At 44.2% G+C, this 18,220-nt stretch overlaps 2 protein-coding genes across 7 annotated transcripts; one reads left to right on the plus strand and one right to left on the minus strand.

The window, feature by feature from the left end:
* Positions 1–1,377: 1,377 nt before the first annotated feature.
* Positions 1,378–3,935, minus strand: Rab40 (RAS oncogene family member Rab40). The gene is made up of 4 exons (XM_011142281.3): positions 3,293–3,935; positions 2,912–3,105; positions 2,599–2,821; positions 1,378–2,519 (listed from the first exon to the last, which is right to left on the minus strand). The coding sequence occupies exons 1-4, from the start codon at positions 3,450–3,452 to the stop codon at positions 2,209–2,211; spliced, it is 888 nt and encodes a 295-aa protein (XP_011140583.1). The 5' UTR covers positions 3,453–3,935; the 3' UTR covers positions 1,378–2,208.
* Positions 3,936–10,044: 6,109 nt separating this feature from the next.
* FoxK (forkhead box K) lies at positions 10,045–17,942 on the plus strand. 6 transcript variants are annotated; one of them, XM_011142280.3, is made up of 6 exons: positions 10,045–10,115; positions 11,439–11,773; positions 12,199–12,957; positions 13,088–13,350; positions 13,662–13,785; positions 15,167–17,942. In XM_011142280.3, exons 2-6 carry the CDS (start codon positions 11,496–11,498, stop codon positions 15,348–15,350), a joined length of 1,608 nt encoding a protein of 535 aa, XP_011140582.1. In that variant the 5' UTR covers positions 10,045–10,115; positions 11,439–11,495; the 3' UTR covers positions 15,351–17,942. The 6 variants fall into 6 exon arrangements, with proteins under 6 accessions (XP_011140582.1, XP_025162878.1, XP_011140578.1 ...); XM_025307093.1 differs by lacking the exon at positions 10,045–10,115 and adding an exon at positions 10,163–10,374; XM_011142276.3 differs by lacking the exon at positions 10,045–10,115 and having other exon boundaries at positions 10,164–11,773; positions 15,173–17,942.
* The last annotated feature ends 278 nt before the right edge of the window (positions 17,943–18,220 follow it).

Raw genomic sequence — 18,220 nt, forward strand, 5'->3', positions numbered from 1 at the left:
AATACACGTATATGCATAGGCACGTACGCATGTATACGTATGTACCGCTAATACATTAATCGAGTTAGCTGCTCTAAACTTTCTATACTTCTTACGCTATCATTAGTCTACACCACAACCACCGTAGACTTAGTGAACTTGTACTTTTCAGTTCATTACTCGCCCGCCAGTTACACACACACACACACACACGCGCGCGCGCGCGCACATACATACGTTTACACATGCTTGAATGGACATTCCGCACAGAGATACGTTTGTGAGAGAATGGGACGCTTTTTTAAACAACCGCCAAAAAAGAAAGATAAAACAAAGCGACTCTCTTTTATGAGAGTTTCACCGCATGAGCATACTCGGCAGAGTTGCGTAAACATATATATCGGTGATACTTATATATATATGTATATATATATATATACATATATACAAGGCGTCCCATTTTAAATAAGCCAGGCAAAAATCCCGAAAACTGAAGCATTTAAAAAAAAATGTTTCAGACAAAAGTTGTATAGTTTCAAGAGGGACATAAAGCGACTGTATCATTTTGTTTACAGATGGCGCCACTTCCGAGATATTCACTGGTCATCACTTTTCTTAAACGGAAACCCCAATTTTTTGTCGTGTCATCTTTTTCTACCAATTAATTTGGACAACTTTTGTCTGAAACGTCTTTTTATTCGTCTAATATTTTTTTATATTTAAGGAAAACTTGGTAACCTTTTCAACATTTAACTCACGATATTTAACTCACGATATCTCGTCAACTATTTCTTGAAAGAAAAAATATTAGACTTTTTTTACTGCATTTAATCTCGAGAATATATTGTCACAACAGTGTCCTAATTTTTGTTAACTTACCGACCTTTAGAAATTTCAGAACTATCAAATTAATAGAAATCAAGGTGCTATTGTAATTCTTGATTAAATGGAGTAAATATCCAATACTATTTCAATAATATTCTTTGAATATCTCAAAAGATATTAGAAAGTGGAAGAAAAAGTAGTAGACTAGACTTTTTTACTCTATTTGGTCTCATTTTATTCTATTTTAGAAAAAGTAGTAGACTAGACTTTTTTACTCTATTTGGTCTCAAGAATATATTGTTACAATAGCGCCTTGACTTTTGTTAATTTGATGATTTTGAAATTTTCAAAGGTCGATAAGATTAACAAAAATTAGGGTACTATTGTAACATATAATGCATTCTCGAAACTAAATAGAGTAGAAAAGTCTTGTATCACTTTTTCTTCCAACAAATAATTATCGAGATATCGTATGCCAAATATTAAAAAAGTTATCAAGTTAAATAATTAAAAGAATATTAGGTAAATAAAAAAAATGTTTCAAACAAAAGTTGTTCAAATTAATGAATAAAAAAGATGATATAATAAAAAATTGGGATTCCCATTTGAGAAGGGTAGTGATGAGTGAATATCTCGAAAACGGCGCCATCTGTAAACAAAATGATACAGTTGTTTTGTGTTCCTTTTGAAACCACACAACTTTTGTCTGAAATGTTTCTCACTATCTTTCATACTTTTCGAGATTTCTGCCTGGCTCATTTAAAACGGGACACCCTGTATATATATCGTATGTATATGCATGAGTGCGCACGTGCGTTACGCATCACTCCGCAAACCCCACGCGTCTTGTCCGCCGCAGGTGGGCGAGATCAGCGCGAGCTTTGCGATCGACGGTAACATGTGACGTGACGCACTTGATAATTATGAAGTATTTTTCTGCTCGATGCGTGCATCGTAACGCTACGTTTCTTTCTCTTCTTTCTCTATCTCGCACGACGGATGGCACGGGTTACGACAGTTTGTTTCCTTGTCGCTTAAGCTCGTTAATTATCATCGTAAGAGTGCGCAAGGTTCGCGAATGTCAAAATATAGAGACGTACTCCGTAGTAAACGCAACAAGTTGTCCGATCTTATCCGTCAACGCGCTGGCAAGTGGCAAATCGGAATCTTCGCATGTGTGTGTATATACATATATATATATATATGTATGTATATAATATATATTATCTCATGATATAGTCTAACAGTACTCACACTATCAATTATGAAACAACATCGTAAACGGCTTTTTGTATTCTCGACAAAACAGAGGGGGAGAGGAAGAACGTTGATTACACCGCTGCGTGTCGCTCAGCTTTTGTAAGTAACCGCTACCCTGATTTCTCTTTATTCGTTGTCTCACTCTCACGACACCGTGCAGGAGTTGCGGCCGACGCAACTGGTACGCGAGTCCGTGATGCTGCCGGGTGAACTGCCTGGCGTCGACAGCCCGTTATTGTGATGGCCTACGACGAATCGCAGCTTTCGGTGGTGCGATCCTAGACTCTTGCTGGAGCTCAATGAACGATTGCCATTGTAGCGCAGTTGAGACGTGGTTGTTATTGCGTACGACTTGAGATGCGATTTGATGGACGTGGGCAATGGCAGCTGGTCGATACCGTAGACTGTTGTGCGGGCTACTATCGCGCGGCACGCCAGCTCTTGAAGGCTGAGCACTGTAAGCGAGAGATCAGTTGCGTTCAGCGGTCGTGCTTCTTGAATTGGAGCGACTCGAGCGAGCTCCAGCGGCCCTACCTTTGTTGGGTCGCAGTAACCTTTCCATGCCGTTCCTCTGTAGTGCCATGCGCGACAGCTCCGAGAAGCTCTCGCGAATGTTGAAGTCGCAGAGGGGCGACACCTCAAAGAACGACATGTGATTCTTAACGGCGTAAGCTTCCGCGTCTCGTTGCCCCACTTGCCTCCTGAAGGCTAAGTGCAGTCGATTGCCGACCAGTACTTTTGGCACACCAGGCGCATGCTGCAAAAGTGTCCCAGCTAATTATACCAAATGTCACAGTCGAATGGTACATGTTCGTGTTGTATATGATACTTCGGTTAATTGACATACCTCTTCTACCTCTTTGAGCCATCTGTCGATACCATCGAAGGACCATTTACTGGTGATATCATATACGAGGAGAATACCTTGCGCACCCCTAGAGTAGGATCGGATAATTGTGCAGAATCTACCTTGGCCTGATGTGTCCCATAACTGTAACTTCACTCGCTTGCCATCCAGTAAAATAGTAGTAGTTTTGTAAGCTACAAAGGAAGTAAACAAGCTCAGCCGCAGGTTCTGAAGAACCAAACAAACTGTAAGGAGGAGTTACCGCAGGTAACCTGTAGCCATGGTACAGTAAATTGCACAGTTTCTCTATACAATGAGGTATCTCTGTGTCATAAACTTGGCGAGAGACATCAGCTGACAGATTAAGATTCAAAGCCTCACCACTGCCACTGCAGAACGGCGACTCCGCGGCGCCGTCCTCGAGGCCGCTCAGGATCTCCTGCTTGCCGACGTCGCTGTCGCCCACCAGCAGGAATTTGAGCAGGTAGTCGTACTGCTTCTCTTGTCGAGGCTTCGTCGTGCTGGCCTCACCTGCAGCCATAATATCCGCCTGTGGCAAACCCTGAGCATACTGCAGACGACCCGCGAAGCGACGCTCGCCTTGTCACTTCGCTCTCCCCCGTGTTCACGATCCGCGGAAGGACCCCCACCACCACCACCACCTCGGCGACAACGAGCAGCGGCACGTTCCTCCGCCAGCTATCGCATCGCACCACGTACAGGATAGTCGCTCTCTCATGGATCACGCTCGTCGACCGAGAGATCAGCCGCCTGTCGCTTTCGCACAAACAGCTCTACGCGGCCGAGCGCAACGTGCCCTCGTCGCCAGCTGTGTGAACGTGAATCATAACAAAACAAAACCGCGACACTCTGCGCTTTCACCGTCACCGTGTCGCTACGTTATATCAGCTCCGATGTTGTTGCTGCTCTAGCTACCCCCGTGCATGGTGGCTCACGTTCGTACGTATGTGCTGCAGTCGAATACTCGAAGGTTGGGCGCGTTCGTATTTGCGCCGTCGAGCGAATGTCGCACGGATGGTCTGTTCTTTTTAGCTGCTCAACTGCTGCGATAGGTTAAAGTGAGACAATTATATTTTTTCCCATTCTAACCTACTGCACTTGTTCAACAGTGCAGCTAAAAAGAATAAAGGCTCGTCTACATTAGCTGTAAGAGTAATGCTGGATTCACACTGCATCCGACGTATGTCATACGATGCTCCGCAACCAATCAAAAAGCAGGATTTTACTTCGTATCATCGGATCGCTTGGCCGTCCGTCATTGTCCGATGTCGAACGAAATGTTGGTCGTGATTCAACATTTGTCGTACGATAATGCATGGTATGAAGAGCAATCTAGACAAAATTGGGAAAAGATGGTATACCTTACTCATCTTAATATATTATAAAGTTTATGTCATTAGAGTTGTCGATAGACAGAATAGAATTTTGTTACTTAGTTTGAGACATTTTAGCACACAAGACATTTTAGCATACAAGACATTTTTTCATGTCAGACTTTTTTCATACAAGACATTTCTTATGGTTGGAAAGTAGACGACCTAAAGTAGAGTTAACAATAGTGAAGAAAAATATTACACATATCTTACACATATATATATTACACATATCTTGTTGCCCGTACATAACTACGCTTATGCGTATTTCTTGCTGTCATGAGTCTGTGCCATTGGCTGTCACTAGACGATTGCGCATTCGACCTGCGCAGACAAGGAAAGAAAACTTCCCCGATATCTTGCCTCTCTCACCGTTCTGCCAAACCCGCTATGCTCAGTCTATTATATATGTCTATGGAATAAATAAATATCAATTCTAACTTTTTAGGTTATGCGCATATTACTATTAGAGGAACTGTAGTCACCATTAACCATTTACGCCACCTACAGACTTTAAATCGTATTAGTTAACGTATGCAGTATGAACAGCATTTCGCACGGTTTCGTACCGTCGGATAACGGACGACGCACGTCGGATGCAGTGTGAATCCAGCATAAGGCTGTAACGTAAGCTGTCAGCGAATGAAAATATTTCATTTCGTGCCTTGCAACCTTACAGCCTTAAGCTAAGACTCCATGCATGCGGTGAGCTCCAGCAAACGGCTGCGGTGACCAATTAGGAGACAGACGCATGCCGGAGCTTGCCGCAACCGGACTTGCGCCTCCCTCCTGATTGGTCACCGCAGCATTTGCCGCAGCTCACCGCATGCATGGAGTCTTAGCTTTAGCTTTACTCTTACAGCTAATGTAGACGAGCCTTCAGCGAATGAAAATATTTCATTTCATGTATTGCAACCTTACAGCCTTAAGCCCTAAACACAATGCCAGGCAACAGGCAATAAGAATAAAAATAGACCAATCACAATCGACTATTACAAGAATAATCTATTGTGATTGGTCTATTACAACCAATTAAGGCCCATCTATAATAGCTGCAAGAATAAGGTTCTAAGTGTAAGCAGTAAGAAATGTACCAATTATAATCGATTATTCTTATAATAATTGATTGTGGTTGGTCTATTTTTTACTGCTTACGCTTACAACCTTATTCTTGCAGCCATTATAGATAGGCCTTAATGGATTTTGATTACTCAATTTCCTTACTGCTTGCGTCATGCTGCTCAAGTTTTTCAAGTAGGGTCGCTCATAAGAGCCTGGACACCCTATCCAGTTCAAACAATGAAAAAACTGACTAATCAAAATTGATAATTCTTACCATCCAAGAATAATCAACTGTGATTAATTTTTTATTGCTTAAAGCTTAAATCATCTATTGTAGACCAAGACTAATTAAACTTACGGTACAAAACTTGTTTCCTCGCTACATCGATAATATAATCAATTCAGGTTTCTTGAACAAATATACATGATATTGTATAAACATTTACAATACACATGAATTATAAATTTATAATTATATACAACATTTATGACCTGATAAAAAAAACACATGGTTATTGACATTTTATTTTATCTTTAAACATAATCTCCTTCCAACTCAATATACTTGGATCAACGATATTCCAACTTTTTTATACCTTCAGTATGAATTCTCTAATCCTTCAAAATAATTATTCATCTCAACAATAACCTCCGTATGTGAAGTGAATCTCTTTCCAGTTAGCCATTTCTTCATGTCTGGGAACAGGAAGAAGTCACTGGGATATAAATCTGGTGAATCAGGTATGTGTGGCAGCACTTCAAAATGCAACTCATGGAGCTCTGTAATTGCAGCTGAGGTAATATGAACATATGTATCGCTGTAATGGAAGAGCAACAGTCGCCATTACCTTTTCGGATGATGAAACTATTTTCGCCTTTTTTGGAGGATTTTCATCCGCTTTCATCCCCTGTTGTCTTATCTCTGACGTGTAGTAATAAATCCATATTTCATCGACAGTGATGAATCATCGCACAAACTCGGTTGCACTGCGTTTAAATATATCCAAACACTCCTGAGAAATGTTCACTCGAAGGCGTTTTTAATGGTCCTTTAGAGAACGCGGCATCCATCACATTGAAAACTTTTTCATATCCAAATAATTACGTAAGATCTTGTAAACATGATCTATTGAAACGTTCGTAATGGTAGCAAGCTCATGCACTTTCATTCGTCGATTACATGACACGGCATTGCAGATTTTGAAAATTTCTATAGGCATATGGTCAACAGTGAATGTACGGCGACATTGAAATTCATGAGTCCGTGTCCTCACTGCTATATACGATGCTGAAAACTCTCCAAAAAGAGAACACAGCTTATCATATATTTCTGTTGGCCCTAAACCTTCTTTTTCAACAAAGTGTTGTATCAATGGGACACATTCAAGTTGACGGAGAGCCATTTTTGAAAAACACCAACTTGTTTGCTTTACTCTTGAAATGTACTGTCTGAAACCACTTCTAAAATGAAATGAACTGTCTGAAACCACAGTATATACAGTAGCGTCGCTCTAAATTTCGCGTAGCGAGAAATTAACTGCGCATGCGCAGCCTTGTCCTAACCTATCTCACTTTTTCATAGGAAAAATATACTATATGTCTCACTCTAACTTATTATTTTAGTTCAGCAGTGCAGTTGAAAAGAACAGACCAGCTTTCTGTTACAATTCCTGCTCTCTCTTTCTCACTTTTCCTCTCTCTATATATATTTATTAATATATATATATTTATTTAATACACTTATTTAAATTTTTATTAAATCATATAGAATACGATTCATTAAATGTTGCAAATGCTTTGAACGCCTTATAATAGCCTTCCTTTTAGCGTTCAAAGCATTTGTAGTCTCAAGTGGATCTTGCCTGTTATTGGTTAGGTGATGTTGGTTGCGTATGTGCAGCATAGACATAGGAATATAAGGACAGAGCATAAGCCCGTAAGATAGGCGAGGGGAGTTGTGCTGAAATGCGGGGGGCGACTGTGCCTAAGCTTCATTGGCTACAGTAGTGCACATATTCAGAGTGTGTGATGCAACAACTTGACTGTCACTGGAAAATAGTAAATGTAACAAAATGATAAGAACCATTTATACTGATAGTATTTTGCAGAAGTTATGCATGTGTCTTTTTTTTCCTAATTTCACTCACACACAACTTCATACACATCTATGTATGTATCAAATACTTACACACGGCACAACCACCAATTAGATTTAGGCACAGTTTACCTCGTCGCACCGTCCCGCAATGGTTATCCCCCTGCAACTCTATGTTCTGTCTCTATATTCCTATGTCTATGATGTGCAGTTCATTTTTAGCTAAGCTAAAGCGGGAAGCACACACCAGTGGTGTCAGATGCAATATACATAAGGAATGGCGTATGGGGAAACCTTATTCCCCCAGAGCCAATATTGAACTGAACTGAACTGAATTGAGATGCAATATATTGCGACGCTACAGCGCATGCGTGAGATGACATAGAGCTCTATGCCAATGACGGCAATAAAGCGCATTGCAGGGTCCATGAAGGGGCCCGCGCTGTCCGATCAGCTATCTTCCAGGCTCCAGTGTAGTTTTCCCGTGTTTCTTGCGCGAGTGCCTTATCTTAGATTATATTGTTCAGTGGATACTAAATATCAGTTACATTAACATTATAATTTTTCACTCAACTATGTAACTGTTACATAATATTTATATTAGACTCATATTAGACTATAGATTGAGAATTACTATCCAAATAAAATAACCACGATTTAGATTATCTAATTTACTCGATTGCAATTCTCAATACATACGGGTATAATACGGGCGTTATAATACTTTAAAAAAGATACGATACTGGGGCTTTTACTCAAGCAGCGAGCTCTACGTCATCTCACGCATGCGCTGTAGCATCGCAATATATTGCATCTGACATCATTGGCACACACTCTTGCATAAAGGCATAATATACAATGTGTAAAGAAATCAACCAATTAGAATCTTTATTTCTATTGCCATGTTGTAAATTAAAGATTCTGATTGGTTCATTTTCTTATGTGTTGTGTATTATGCTTTTATGCAAAAATGTGTGCTTTTCGCTTTAAGTGGGAAGCACACACTCTTACATAAAGGCATAATGCACAACGCATAAGGAAATTAACCAATCAAAATCCTCATTTCTATTGTCACGCTTGAAATAAAAGACTCTGATTGGTCCATTTCCTTATGCGTTGTACATTATGCCTTTATGTAAGAGTGTGTGCTTCCCGCTTAAGAGCCCTCACACATGGAATGACATAAATGCATATGCATAACACAAGAGCTTATGGACCAATGAGTATTCAGATAGTATCTAAATGCTATTATGTAAATCAATATGGCAACTTAATGTTCTATGTTCATTGGTCCATAAGTTCTTATGCATATGTATCTATGTCATTTCATGTGTGAGGGCCCTAACATCAAAGATGCCGACAGTTAAGGAATACTGTGTTATACACTAGTGTTTTATTGGCTACATATTATCTACAATATCTTTCTAGATAATGTATAGCCAATAAAATGTTTTTGTGTAACACAGGATTTCTTGCTGGAAAATGGCCACTGTGTATATTAAAGCCAGCAACACACGATGCTTGTTTTCGTGCTGGATTGCTTGCTGGATGAAAATACTGCGTTCTGATTGGTGCATTTCCATCCATCTTCGGAAATGTACTAATCAGAACACAGTATTTTCATCCAGTAAGCAATCCAGCACGAAAATAAGCACCGTGTGCCACTGGCTTTATAGTATTACAATAAGCAAATCAGCGTTGATGCGCATCTCCTATCGCACACGTTTACGTGTTGCTGCCGAACTCTCATTGGCGTGGTCTACAATGGCCGCAAGCAGTAAAGCCCCTTGCACAATGCCAGGCAACAGGCAATAAGAATAAAAATAGACCAATCACAATAGATTATTCTTGTAATAGTCGATTGTGATTGGTCTATTTTTATTCTTATTGCCTGTTGCCTGGCATTGTGTTTAGGGCTTTAGACAATTGTCGTTGAAAATAATAGGCCTGTTCGTTTTGTCTGCACTGCTGAACTGGTGCATTAAGTTAAAGTGAGACAAACGTAGGTTTTCTCACTTCAACTTGTTGCACCAATTCAGTAGTGCAGACAAAACGAACAGGCCTAATGTCGCGATTCTCCTTTCACATAGCTGGCGAATGTTTCAAAACGTTGAAAGAACGTTCACTTTTTCTTCGTTTCAGGTTACTCTTTTCGTAGTTTAGGTTATATACGTTCTCTCTAAAAATTAACGATTATGAAGCACGAATATATCCAACTGGAACGGACAGATTGGGCATTTCGAATCGATCCAGAAAGAAAATTCGAAAGTAAAATGCAAGATGAAAGATGAGAAGAAAACGTGCAGCCTCGAAAAAAGAACATAAAGAATGGGACGACAGAAAACATGCAATTCATGTGATTGACAACAGCGAGCCTCCGAGTCGTATCTTTGCGTTGTCACGCATCGTATTCTTCGAAATATGGAACTTTTCACTTTTAAGAACTATCGGGCACAGGACGCGAAGGAAGGAAGGAAGGAAGGAAGGAAAGAAAGAATCGGCTGGCTTCTGCGAGCCGTGCTGGACGAGCTGGCGGACATTTCGAACGCGGCGCTAAATCGCATCGCCGTATCACGTGGTGGCCACCCACGTTTCGCGTTGTGGGTAAACAAGGAGAGAAGAAAATATTTGTGCGCGTGAATCGCAGTCGAAGGTACGTCCGTCGTCTGTCGTGTGTTTACCTCGTTGTCAACGTCGTCGTCGTCGTCGTCGTCGTCGTCGTCATCGTCGTCGTTGTTATCGTCATCGTCATCATCATTATTATTATTATTATTGTCGTCATCTCGTCGTAGTTATTGTTGTGTCGGCGCCGATTACCCGCGACGGTCGTAAAACGGACACGAGGAGGAAGGCAGGAGAGAACGATTACTAGATCCTCGTCCCCGAGAGAAGCAGGAACAGACTCGCAGAAGGTGGCTTAATACTGCTTTAACTTACAAGGAGAGAGATAACGCGCGCACGGTGATAGAGAGAGCCGCGCGACGTATATATGTGTGCATAACGTAACGCGAAGAGAGCCCGCGGAGAGGCCGCGTTATATATTGCGACGAGAGAACATACACGTACATAACACACACACACACACACACACACACGGACGTGCGGTGGCAGTGACGACGACGAGGAGAGAAGAGACACGCGCGCGCCGGGGCGGTGCGGAGAGAGTTCGAGAAAAAGCCGGCCATATTCCGCGCGAGTATACGCAACTCTCGCGTGTTCATACGCTCCTTGCGCGTACGTGTTGCCTCGTGTTGCCTCGCCTTGCTGTACGGAGCATCTTTTTTCTCAGCGTTCCGACGAATTTCTTTCCCTCTTGATTTCTTTTCCTCCTCGCGCACGTCTCTCTCTCACTCTTTCTCTGTTTCTGTCTTTCTCGCTCGCTCGCTCGTTCTCGCTCTTTCTCTCTCTCTCTCTCTCGCGCTCGCTTGCTCGCTCCTGTACCGCTCCCCCTCCCTTCCCCCCTCTCTCTCTTTCTCTTATCATCATCATCATCTGTCTCCGTCTCGCCTGAATTTTGATATACTCGTGCCGTTTCGATTTTGACCGCCGTTTGTCCGCGTGCCGTGCTCTGTCCGCATTCCCCCGATCTTTACCGGTCTTCCGCTTACATTCTCCGCCCTTCGTGTGCCTACTCGTCTAGTGTATCTGGCTGAACGTTCGTGTTATTTATCTCCTCATTTAGCGGCTATCTATCCGCCTCTGTCTCGCCTCGTCTCTCGCACACACTCTCTCTTTCTCTCTCTCTCTCTCTCTGTCTTTCCCCCCGCCCCTTGTATAGCCTCACTCTGTCACTCTTTCTCTCTCTTGCTCTCGCTCGCTCGCTCGCTCTCACTCACACACACACACACACACACACACACACACACATTCACTCTGTCCCTGTCCGATTCTGTACTCCCCTCGCCCCCCGCGCTGCTCTCAACCACACTACGGCTCATTCGCTCTCGGTGCTATGTCTACGTACTCTCGTACCCAGGAGAGCGACGCGTGGGCTCTTCTGGCGTTGAAGTCGGCACCGGCCAGTCCGACGAAGATGCAGTGGAATCCGGAGTCGAAGGGGGCCCCGATCGCGCGGCTCGAGGGCCGCGAGTTCGAGTACATGGTTAGGCAACGGCGCATCACGATCGGCCGCAACAGCAGCAAGGGTGAGGTCGACGTCAACATGGGCCACTCCAGTTTTATCTCGCGGCGGCACCTCGAGATTTATTACGAGCACCCGTCCTTCTACATGGTGTGCAACGGCAAGAACGGCGTGTTCATCGACGGCGTGTTCCAGCGTAAGGGCGCGTCGCCCTTTCAACTGCCAAAGACGTGAGTTGTTGCACGCGGCGTGTCTTGCACACGCACAGACCGGCTAGATTTTCTCCTCGTGCCTTTGTCTCTCGCGGTCTAACATTGTTCAATGTTCTTCGCCGCGAGCCATTGACGCGGGGTCTGGCTGGGTCTCGTTTGAGCAATAAGTTGCGTGGCCCAGTCGCGATTCGCGCTCAAGCGACGAAGCTGGCCTAGTGAGCTACTGGAAGTAGCTACCACGAGCGCATTGTTTTGAGCGCGAGCGTCAGGTAAAGACGTGAGCCTTAAAACCGCTAAGAGATTCGAGACAAACCCGTGTCGATAATCGTTGCGGTCTTGAGAAAGGTTTCAGGCGGTGTAGGTGTAACGAGTGTGAGTACCATCGAGGTTGCCCCAGGGTGCGTCCTGACCGAGACTAACCGGCGATCTCCTTCGTGTTGCAGGTGTACGTTCCGGTTCCCCAGCACGACCATCAGACTGGTGTTCCAGTCGCTGCTGGACGAGCAGGAGCAGAGCAACGTGCGCGTACCTTCCCCGCCGAAGCAGCGCGTGCCGCTGCCGCCGTTGCGCATCAACATACCGGACACCGGCTACAGCAGTCCGTTCCCGTCACCGACGGGCACGATCAGCGCCGCCAACTCTTGCCCGGCCAGCCCGCGCGCCGGCCAAGGACGGAGGAACATCTCGGCCGATCTGCAGATGGTCGCCGCTGCGGTGGCGTACGATCCGCAGAACTCCAGCCTGGAGAGGCACGACGGCGGCCAGAGCTCCAGCAGGCAATTGAGCCCGGAGCCGGAGACGCGCTTCCGCGGCGGGAACGGCTCAGGGCCGAACGGCACTGCGCCGCACTACAGCCCGCCCAAGGACGACTCGAAGCCGCCATATTCATATGCACAGCTGATCGTCCAGGCGATCGCTTCCGCGCCCGACAAGCAGCTCACCTTGTCGGGCATCTACTCCTACATCACCAAGAACTACCCGTACTACAGGACCGCCGACAAGGGCTGGCAGAACTCCATCCGGCACAACCTCTCGCTGAACCGTTACTTCATCAAGGTACCGAGGAGTCAGGAGGAGCCTGGTAAGGGCTCCTTCTGGAGGATAGACCCTCAGTCGGAGGCCAAGCTGATCGAGCAGGCCTTCAGAAGAAGGCGGCAGCGCGGCGTTCCCTGCTTCCGTGCTCCCTTTGGGTTGTCATCCAGGTAACTCGCTTCAGCGACCATCTTCTCGCTCATTTGCACCGCTGTGCATCTGCCAGGCTTGCTGCTGTCGATGCACAGCGATGTAGCTTCGCTAAGCCGGCTAACTCTTGACGTCGTCTGTGATCCGCAGAAGTGCACCAGCCTCGCCGTCCCACGTCGGCATCAGCGGCTTGATGACTCCCGAGTCGCTGAGTAGAGAAGCATCACCCGGCCCGGAGTCCTATCCGGACAGTTCCGTGCCGTCACCGGCGGGGCAGTTGACGACGAGTCAGTCGGCACCTGGCTCACCGGGCCATCCTTACACGTCGACGTCGCAGACGACTCACAAAGGACGCCTGATGCAGCAGGTTACCGTTGTGACAAACGGTGTCAACAGCGACGCCGGAAGAGAAGGTGAGGATCGCAACCACGAAGACTTCATAAGCGTAAAATAAAGGATAGAATAAAAAAGCGACATGAGACAACAACAGACCGCGAGATTTTTTTCTGCTTGGTACCTTTGTTATAACACGTTCGTCATTGGCGCAAAAATGTCGTGCACTCTCACGCAGCTCCGCTGCTGATGACTCGAGCTGACTTGCACTTGGTAGTTGACGTGTTAAGCGCTGACGCTAACAGGGAAAACATGTCATAGCACAGACTTGTACCGTCACACGTCGCTTGTCAAATGTCAAATCGCACACAAGAAGTATTTTTTTACTAAGGCGCTTCGTCTCTCGAAACAGAGAAATACTTGGTGCCAGGAAATGCTGTGGAGGACCATTCTTTGTCACCGGCTGGTCAATACAGTCCGGCTCCTGTTATTGTACAAACGACATATAATTACAGGTATAATTTGTGTTCGTACAGACTCTAGACTGCCGCCTTGCGCGAGTCTAGTCGTCTTCTATACAGGCTGTTTTCCAGGTGCTGTCCGAAGAAACGGTCATCAGAAGTTGATTCTTCAAGCAATTTTACCAAGAGGAATTTGTACCAACGCGCGGTCTCAGAGACCTTGTTTGAGCAGAGTGTTGAGAATTTTGTAAAACTGTCGTTTGTTTTCTTTTGATAGCTCCTAGGTGAAAAGAACTCGCTTCTCAAACTCAGCAAATACAGCAGCAGAACGTGGTCTTCACCTTTGACCTATAGTTTCCGCCTTGCAAAAAGTTCACGGCGTAAACCAACGACTTTGTAGAAATCTGCTAAAAGTACTTTGGTTGAGGTAGCGTTTCTCGCGTCGAGACTTTTTGAAACTGCAGGTCAAAGATGAAGATAAATTAAGGGAGGAATTACATGCGGAAGACCGTTTTCAAGGCTATTTTTTACGAATTTTTTTTAACAGAAACGGTAAGACCAATAGATTTGAAATTTTCACAGTGTGTTCATCAGTGTTCAAAGTATAAAATAAATTTCATTGAATCACAAGAACCGATCCAATTTGTAATTATAGATAAAAATGTAATCGTCCGTTTGCGAGCTCTATGTTTGCTCTCGACATAATTTCGGGTCTCTCACTACTCTGAAACCAAAAAGTGAGAAAGATTTTTAAAATTTACGGTTGCCATTATAGTTCGTAGCAAAATGAAGGCAGCGAAGCCAAATTTGAAAAAATAATGACTGTATAAAGAAAGTATTGAAAATGAAACTTTTTCCAACTTATAATCATGTTTAAAAAAAATGAATAAAATAAAATATAACTGTATTCGAGGTAGGGGCGCGAAAACTACACGTCTATTGTATATTGTGTACAAATTTCAAGTTATTCGGTTCAGCAGTTTTTGTGTAATCGTGCCGACAGTTTAAGAAAATGATATTTCCAGATAAACGCGTTTCAAGTTTTGCGTGTATACTTTCCATATAGATAGTAACAAATTTATTTTACGCTTTGAACATTAATGAACACACTGCAAAAATTTCACGTCCGTTGATCCTAGCGTTTCTGTTGAAAAAAATTTGTAAAAGCAGCCTTGGAAACGGCCTGCTGTGCATGCGACGATTCCCCTTTTAAAGTTCAAAGGTGAAGATACAATTAACAGGAGCTATTGGTGAGAAACAACGACAATTTTATAAGACGCTTAACGCGTCGCATCTCTGAAATGAGACAAATGAGCCTTTCTCGTAAAACGTTGAAGAATCAACTTCTGAGACATCACCGAGAGACATGCCTGAGAAACAGCCTGTCCATGTACTTGTCTTGTGTTCACATGTGCTCACGTGATTCTTTCCCTAGTAATAGTGGAACTTTTATCGGCCCTGACGCTGGCGTTGGGGTCAACAAGCGCGCGCACGAGGAGTCCGACAGTTCGCCGGATTCACCGGCTCCGCTTGCGATCGTTGAGAGTCCCGAGCCGCCCGAGCAGCAGCAGCAGCAGCAACCGAAACGTCAACGTATCCATGATATGGACGATCATTGAATTAATATACTTAGCATCCTGTTACGTAGGACATTATGTTACATTGCATTATTTTTGCCTATCGTCGAACACACCGCAAACTTCATCTTACTTTTAACTGCATAACTGCTTTAGACTGCACATAGTAACTGAGATTGGGCATCGGTTAGCGGCGCGTCTCGCCTTCGCAAGAAGCGAGCAACACCTTGTGTGAGCGTGTGTACATGAGTTGCGCAGAAAAGAGAGAAGAGGGCTCAACTCTCGAGCGAGGAGAGAGAGCGAGAGAGAGAGAGGAGGATGGCAAAAATAAGAATATTTTTTCCTTATACTTTCAGAAGTTATGTTTTCATAACATTATTTTCGCCGGAGAAAAAAAGTCAATGTACATAAAATTATGAGCACTCTATTAAATGCTTTCTCTTTACGATTTGTTAACTCAGAGACATGGAAGGATACGGTACATACATACACGTACATGTGCATACATATACGCGTGTGTGCGTGTGTGTGTATGATGTATGGACGTTGCGCGCGCGCGCGCGCGCGCGTGTGTGTGTGTGTGTATGGTACGTATGTATGTATTGTACGTAGTTTATTCGCTCGGTGATCGCCGAAGTAACAAGGCATTGTGCTGACGCGTCGAATTGCAATAATGTGATGCGTGTGCCATTCAGCGTTTTAGCGGAGTTTGTAGATGGGTGGGTGAAGAAAAAAAAGAGCAGACAAAAGGGGAGAGAAAATATAATCCGATTCCAATCCGATTAGACGAGACGAGAGGGAGAAAGGGGCAGAATGATCATTCGCGACTAAATTCGCTGACCGACATTCGCGTCATCCACACGATTTTCCTGCGTTTCCGTGTTACTGCTTGCATCGAGCTGGCGCGGTCGTTGCGCTTGATGAGAAATTAACAATTATGCAAAGTGGCAAGAGAGAGGGAGAAAACGGAGAGAGAGAGAGAGAGAGAGAGGAAGAGAGAAAGTATGAGGGAGAGAGGGGTAGTCGTGAATATATCTGTATATTCACGAAGAAAAAAAAAATATATATATATATTACAATTAGTGTTCTTAATTTAATACGCTCAATCGAATGTTCCATTTGAAGATGATGAAACGAGACACGGAATTTTTAGACTATCAATGTAGAGGAAGATGAGGAGGAGGAGAGGGTGGCACCCCCTGAAATATTCGGTGTCGTATTCCGAGCGTGGCAAGGAAGAGGACAGTCGGAGGAAGGAGCATTTAGAGAACGATGAGCTTTCGAAATGTTGATATGGTCTCTGTTGGGGAGAGCGAGAGTGAGAGAGATTGTTACCATGGCCAGAGGAAACAAATAGAGCCTTATAATGTTTTACATATAATTAGCGTGTAAGAAGAGAAGACCGGGTTCTATATGTATGAGTTGCGTACGATGGAATCACAAGTCGGCCGCGACGGCTGCACACAGGCACACATTGTATTACACGGCGAGATTCCCCAAGGAACGCGTCGCAGGATCGGGCGAAAAGAGGTCCCGCCGAGAGAAAACCTCCGGACACACAATTTCCCGTCATCCCGAAGAGTCGCGACGACCTTGCGCGTCGAACTCGCGCGCGCGGGATGGTTCACCTAATTTTATCATCTAAAACAGCCTTCTTATTTTTAACGTTAGAGAAGAAACTGTTTCAGATAAGGAGAGCTGCAAAAATACGTGCGTGATACTTTGTAATGTGCGTTCCGCATGACGTTGCTATCGATGATGATTGATGATGATGATGATGATGATGATGACGATGATGAAGAAGATGAAGATGATAGCGGTGGTGATTATGACGATGATGATGATAATGATGAAGAAGAAGAAGCTAGATCCGACAGCTAATTTCTCTCGATCGGTTCGCTGTTTGTGTGCAATCTTAGTTAATCGTAAATTTCGTAGAACATCGGAGCGTTAAAGGGACATGAGCGAAAACAAAAAGCAAAAGAAAAAGAGAAGAACAAGGAGAAACCTGATACGTAGCGAATAGCATTTACGGGGGGCCGGTGTCTCGATAATATATAGTTGCGTTTACAAAATCGCGGTAGAGTTTTGCGGTGCGATGAAACGAGATTTATTTTTTTTTGCACCTTTCGTGAGGACGTGTGTACGACGACGACGACGATGATGACGATGACGATGATGATGATGATGATGATGATGATGATGATGATGATAATGATGATGATGATGATGATGATGGTGTTTATCTGAAACGTTATTTTTCTATAGTTGGAAATACACGAGCACTATGGAGAGAGGTTTTGGATGATACAAGGTAGATGGACTACGCTGTACAGTGTTGACACATACGCATCAACGACGGACGTATGTTTACTATTATACATATACGTACATACGTGTGATGAAAAGGGAGAAAGAAAGGAGGACGGGAGAGAGAGAGAGAGAGAGAGAAACAGATACATATGTATACACAATGTATACACGCCATGATTAGACGTGCATGTGTGGTGCGTGAGAGGTCACCATGTCACAGGCATTTGCGTATAATTTTACACACACACAAAACCATCGCAATATTCGTACGCATGTATGTGTGCATATGTATAATATCGCAATAAAATTAATTAATTACTACATCATAGGCGTCTCCTTCCATTGCTTCTCGTTCTTGCATCACCTCGTTCGTATAACCCCCTCCCCCTCTCTCCTTTGCAAACAATGACTCGTGTGTTTATACACAACGATCTGCCATCGAGGTCAAACCCCGACGTTGCATTCACGGTCCACGGTTGCTGCGAGAGTGCGCAGCCTTTTGTGCGTTTCAAGCGTTTCCACGTGTCTGCGGCGCGCAAACGGGAGACGCATCTCGCGCGAGAACGAGATATCGGCCTCGATTCTCGCACGATAAGTCC

This window comes from Harpegnathos saltator, unplaced genomic scaffold (genome assembly GCF_003227715.2).
Source record: "Harpegnathos saltator strain DR-91 unplaced genomic scaffold, Hsal_v8.6 scaffold83, whole genome shotgun sequence".
Classification (NCBI taxonomy): domain Eukaryota; kingdom Metazoa; phylum Arthropoda; class Insecta; order Hymenoptera; family Formicidae; genus Harpegnathos; species Harpegnathos saltator.